Source organism: Kryptolebias marmoratus, linkage group LG3 (assembly GCF_001649575.2).
Source record: "Kryptolebias marmoratus isolate JLee-2015 linkage group LG3, ASM164957v2, whole genome shotgun sequence".
In the NCBI taxonomy this organism is placed as follows: domain Eukaryota; kingdom Metazoa; phylum Chordata; class Actinopteri; order Cyprinodontiformes; family Rivulidae; genus Kryptolebias; species Kryptolebias marmoratus.
The window spans coordinates 18391591-18397866 of NC_051432.1; the positions used below are offsets into that span (position 1 = coordinate 18391591).

Below are 6276 nucleotides of genomic sequence, written 5' to 3' on the forward strand. Positions count from 1 at the left end.
TGCTGCTGCCACCGTGTCGGCCCAGGGGGGCAGCATGATCATCGCCCCGACACTCAACAGTGGCACCACTGGATCATGGAACATAAACATCCACAAATCATAATCAAACTCATTTATATGCACTGAAATTGGTTAAGATAGGACAACTTGTGTTCTGAGTATTTCGGGCATTTTGTGATAATTTTGCACAATTAAATTTTCTGGTGACAAAAGTTCTTGTGTGTGAGACGTTCACCTCTTTGAAATAAATTAAATTAATTCCACTCAGATGCAGCTGATTTCTCTGGGTTTAGTCACAGTTCTTACAAACTTTGGCAGAGTTTGTGGGCTTGCGACCCACTTTTGGGCAGCAGACCTGTTTTCAGTGGGTTGTGGGTCTTTGCCTGAGTGAAAAAATATTAAGAAAAAAAAATCAACATTCTGAGCGTTATATCAGCCTTAAGATTATTGCTTGAATAAATGACTTAATAATGTTAAAAAGACTATGTTCGTTATATATTCAATGGGTGCACTCAGCTAAAGCTACATATTTTATTTGGACTTTTTTTCATGTTTGTATGTGAAAACACTGTCAAGTCTTTTAAAAAAGGCTGAAGTTACTAACGTGAAGCGTTTTGGTTTCAGTTATATCGCAGGTAATTGAGTGTAAAAGGAAATAGTTCCCTCTCTAGCATCACCATTTACTGGTTGTTTGGTTTATCATTAAACGGGTGTTTGTGTGTTGACATCCTGTCACATTCTATTCTACTATGTCAAGTTCAAACTTCACCATCTCTTAGTCATTACATTTGAGAAGTTGAAATTTTTATTTGATTTGTGTCACACCTCGTCATTAAAGGGTGATGGTGGGTCCAGTTGAGAAACAATGGTTTAGAGGAAGCAACATGAACATGTTGGTGATGGGGGTGGGAGTAATCACCAAAATCAGTTGAGCTCTCCTATAAAGACAGTTAAAGGGGTGTTGCTTCATGAAAATGTAAACAAATGTCAGCATTTATTTTGACATTAATAATAGAAGATTTATGAGGTAGTCAGAATTGGTTTGGCTGTTTTTGATTTCCAAAGAGGCCAAAGAACAGATTCTCCCACAATATGACAGTGTATTTTAATGCTATTGTGAAAAAAAGTCACATAGTTTCTGTCAAAATAAATTAACAAATGTAAAACAAATGCAATACTAAAACAGGTGAACAACAGTTTCAGGACATATGTCACAAAAGCTAAAATTATTATTAATACCTCTCATGAATCTATTTTTAATAAATGTCTTAGCTGGATAGATTTTATGGACAACTTTATAGGAAATTTCTTTAATTTTATTTGTGATCATACATCTGATTGGTAGAAGACAGACCTTTCCCCATGATATCCCATCCACAAACCTGTTCCAGTGTGAAATAACAAAGCAGTTGTATTGTGATTATATATAAAAACAGTGCTCTGAGATGACCAGATAGACAAATTTTCCCTACGGGTGTATCTGCTGGAGATACACAGGATACAAAGGTAAGGTTGTGAGCACGAAGCCCGTTTTGTTTCTTGAAAAGCACACAAACACCAGAGGAGGGGATGTCTCCAAACAGACACGACAACTCGTGCAGAGCTGATCCGACGTGGAGGGGTCACGCTGACGTGAACGTCAACAGATGAATCACGTGATCTAATCTAGGACAAGTTCCACAAGGTGTGGACAAAGCTCTGACATCAAAACCCCGTGGGTTTGAAAGAAAAGCGAGACGCAATCGAGTATTTTCAGAGCAAAGAGCCTTAATAACTCGTATGTCTCCTTCTTGAGCAGCTTACACCGATAAGCAGATCAGATGGGGGATAAAAACGAGCGTCGCTCTCCGGATGACGTTTGTGTCCGCACCTTGTGACGCTGTCTGACCGACACTAGGAAGTGAAATCCTCCCGTCGTCTACAAGCTAGCTGCTACTTTACGCGATGAAGGAACACATAAAGAGAAACACCTAACACACGGGGTTTTAACTTAGCAACACCCGACGTTTTTTTATGTGTCTACGTATATTTTTTTTAAAACAAAGATAAGCGTCACTGTAAGTGGCCTCGGAGGCCGTAAAAACTGCTGGCCAGCTTATTGATTTAGTCATCTGGGAGGACTGTCGGTCGCTAATATATTACCAGTTGGTTTCCGTTAGCGGGTTAGCTTCAGTGATGGCTGTGGCACAGATAAAAGGCTTTCTGGCCGGAGTTTCAGTGTTATTGGTGGTGCTGTCCGGCGGCAACGCGAGGATACACCGGCTCACCCTGAAGGTAAGGTAACGGGACGGCGGTGTTAGCCGGGTAGCTAGCTTCAGACGTGTCAGCGAGGAAAGCAGCTGCAGTTTTTTTTTCTTTTTTGATGACCCTGAGGTATTGACAGCAACACCGCAGCTCTTATCTTATCTGTGTGTTTTCCCCTCAGAATGAAACACGGTTTGCAGTCGACCTTAACAACTTTGGCTTTTACGCCAACGGGACTTTGGATGTGAACCTGTCCGCCTTGTGGATCAAAGAAACCGTGGTGAACTACACATTATACCCGGTGAGTTGTGTGCTCATAACATATGTTTACTTGAGAAAACAAAATAAGAGCTTATGTCTTCATTGTATAGTTTCTGTAAGGCTTAAAACCCAGTATATGTAGCTAAAAGACAGCACACTAGACCTACTTTTTTTAACTGCACAATAATACTATAGTTATTCATAGCTTTCTACCATTTTGGAGTTTCAAGATTGTTGAGCGTTGAAGGGTGCAAACTTTCTTTTGTGTGGGCAGAGAAGTTTCACTTGTGGTTTAGTCGCAGTTATTATTGCTCATCTGCAAAACATTTCTACAGGAGCCATTTCTCCATGAGAGATTTTATCGTAGCCAGAGCTAACACATACTTTTGTCCATTTGGTATATTTGGCCACACCTGTTAATTGTTGATTTCAGATTAGCCCACTATCTCCAGTCACTTGGAACTCCGGTGATGGTGGATAACAGCAAATCAAGCACACCAAGGGGTTTTTAATGTTGTGTAACACTTTTTGGGAGGCTCTTTCCTATTCCAACATGACTGTATTAGAATCTTGGTTGGCCCACGCATAGCCCTGTCTTCAACCCCATCGGGCACCTTGGGGATGAATCCGGCCAAATATGCATGAACCAGACCTTCTTGTCCAATATCAGTGCTGTAAATGCTCCGCAAACTCGATGGGCACAAAGTCCCACAGAAACACTTCAAAATGTAGCTGATGTTTGGTTGTGCTGGAGTTTCCTGTCCTATCAAACCCCAGCCGATCGAAGCAGATGGCCACCCATCCTGTCCCTGGTTCTGGCTCTGCTGGAGGTTTCTTCCTGTTAAAAGGGAGTTTTTCCTTTCCACTGTCACCAACGTTCTGCTCAGGATGGGAGACTGCGTCAAAGTGAAGATTCAGCGCAACCTGCTGGCTTCCTTAGATGAATAACTTTTACTAACTTGCTTTTTATAATATATGTGAATATTTTTGTACAACGCCCTGAGACAACTTTTGTTGTGACTTGGCACTATATAAATAAACTGAATTGCAAATCTTGTAAAAAGCCTTCCAAAAAGAGTGGAAGCTGTTGTAGCCAAAAAGGAAGACTGACTTCATGTAGATCCTGTTGGTGTTGGGATGTGGCCAAACATCTTTGTTTATACAGTGTATTAGCTGTTTACTGATACATTCAGTTGTGAATGTGTTGTGCTTTAAAACTCACTGTCAAAATTTCTGCTTTGTTTAGGTTGGTTTTAGCCTGTCCAGGTCACGTGTTAATGGCGTCTTGTCCTACACCGTAAGTACATTCCTTTATATTGAAGTCAATAAACAATACATAGTATTTTGGGGTTTTATTAGAATTGTTTTCCTAACATGCTTCCTAGCAAAACATTTAGTGTAAACTATATGTTATAGTACATCTAATACTGTATACCCCTTGGTGAGACTTGTGATAATACAAGGGGATGAGTTGATGGTTTGACTCTTTGTTGTATCTTTGTAGGCGGAGGAGACAGACACGTGTCCACTCATAATGCAGAAGTCCACCAACAATGAGCATGATGAGCCTCTCATTCTTTTTCTTATTGATGTCACCAACCTCAGGTGCGTATATTTTAGTTTCGGTATGTTTCTGTGTTTTCAATGATGCCTTTGCAGTCCCTTTGTGGAGGTTGATTGCATCATTTGTATTTCTGTAGTGTCAATGTGAAGACGAGGGGGACCCAAGACAACATCTTGATTGCAAATGTGAAGGAAGAAGCAAGTAAAGGTTAGTGGTGTTCACACTTCGCACTTCCCCAAAAATCTGCAGCAGAACAAATGATGAAATTGCTTTAAACAGACTGAGCTGTAACTAGGTGGTGTTGGGTTTTTTTTTTTTCTTTTGTGTTTTTCAGTTCAGAGGAAGGCTAGAGATGATGCTGCTAGTAACAACGGGAATGAGAAGTCCAAAGAAACTGAAATCAAAGGGGAGGAAAAGAAGCCGGAAGATGAGACCGAAAAAAAGAATATCCCTGCTATGGAAGTTAAGAAGGAGAAAGGAAAAGAATATCTTGTAAGCTGCTTCTGTGCATCTGTATGTTTGTGTGATCTGCTCTTGAAATCCGTTTTCTAACATGACTGTATTTTCTTGCAGCTGGACAATGATTCCAAGCTGACTTTGGCTCTGGGCAAAGGAAATGGCTTTTACAACTTCAGTGTGAGTGCATTGTTCCTAACCGTTAGATTTGATGTTAAAACGTGCGGTTGGCCGTGCTGGGACGTGAAACATTTTGTCCGTCTTCCACAGTTCCGCATGGTGTTCGGCTTAAAGGCCCAGGGTCTGTACAGCCTCAAGTTCCACTACTGTCAGAACCGGATGCCTGGATTCAAACTGCCTTACTCGTTCACTGTGAGTGGAGCGCCTTTTGCCTCTAAATGAATTCTCAAGCAATTTGCACACATTTATTTGAGTGTACCCACCGCAGGCGGAAGTGACGGAGAAGAATCCCGAAGGGTACCTGTCTGCAGCAGAAATTCCTCTGTCTCGTCTTTACATATGCATGGCTGGAGTCTTCTTCACCGCCGCCATGATCTGGGTGTACACGCTGATGAAGCACAGGTACACGTGCATGCACGCACACTGGCACGACTGCTTCTCACATCGTGTTGCACATTGAGTCTTATTTAAGAATGAATCATCACTTTTCAGAGTTTGTGGTAGAAATATTTGGAGAGTCGCATCTTGTACATCCTCTGAGGTTTTAAACACCAATATGTTATGAAAACTAAAATGTTCTATTGTGTAATCTGTGTCACGTGCAGCAAACTATAAGAGGAAGAATGCTTGGCTTTTAGTACTGAGGTGCTAACAGTTGCCATTTATTACCAAGTTTAGAAAGAAGTTGCAGCCTATTAGACCTCACTGTGTGAAAACAGTCTTTAATTATTATCTGTGAAAGTCAGACCATCTTCATCCATAAGTACATCTGGATGAGCAGTAGGTAACTTGTGTTAAAGCAGCCAGAAAATAAACACTGTTGATCAAACAAAGGGATCCATTTGAGTTGTAACATTAGGCTCAGACCGATCAAAATAACATAACCGCTTTGTTTATTTAACTTTACGTTTATATTCAAGCAGGAGATAAGAGGGGAAAAAAGGTTTTGTTGCCTAAAGTGAATGGAAAAATGATTTTCTTTTTTCGAATTTCTATAGCGTCCTGTAATACCGAATTGGTCTTTCGTCATATCCAAGTTTTCAAGACATGTAGTTGTGTTTGGTTTTCTAAAATTTTATCACAGAATTTTGTTTATTTGTTTAATTATTTTTTAAAAATGAAATTTTGAGGACTTCTTAAAGCACATATAAAGTCACCAGCTGAGCTTACCTGAAGTGTGACGTTCATTTCTGAGAGTAACTTTAAGGTCAGGCACACCTGCTGAAACTGCACACTCATATGTGTTAAAGAGTAATTCTAAACAAAATTTAAAAATTAATTTCCCACTGAGTTGTTAAAATGTTATCATGCCATAATACTTTAATCATGAAGCACTTAAAAAAAAAAAAACTGCAACAAGGCCGACCAAAGTGCCGTACGGTAGGTAGGTAGGTAGGTACATTTATTTATATAGCACTTTTCAGCACGAGGCGACTCAAAGTGCTTTACAACACAGAACAAAATTACAGACAAAGTTACAGAAACAAAATTACAGACAGGTACAAGATACAATGATAACTAATTGTCTAAATAAGCTAAGCTAAACTAAACAGATCTAAGCATGACTAAAT

The 6276-nt window shown here is 40.0% G+C and overlaps 1 protein-coding gene across 1 annotated transcript in view; it reads left to right on the forward strand.

The window, feature by feature from the left end:
- Positions 1–1740: 1740 nt before the first annotated feature.
- LOC108233749 (protein GPR108) overlaps positions 1741–6276 on the forward strand; it is an 11157-nt gene continuing 6621 nt past the window's right edge. The window contains exons 1-9 of the mRNA XM_017412814.3: positions 1741–2274; positions 2426–2545; positions 3752–3802; positions 4010–4110; positions 4206–4276; positions 4404–4561; positions 4643–4705; positions 4796–4897; positions 4974–5107. Coding sequence (XP_017268303.1) covers positions 2176–2274; positions 2426–2545; positions 3752–3802; positions 4010–4110; positions 4206–4276; positions 4404–4561; positions 4643–4705; positions 4796–4897; positions 4974–5107 — 899 coding nt within the window. The 5' untranslated portion in view covers positions 1741–2175. The remainder of the gene's footprint in view (positions 2275–2425; positions 2546–3751; positions 3803–4009; positions 4111–4205; positions 4277–4403; positions 4562–4642; positions 4706–4795; positions 4898–4973; positions 5108–6276) is intronic.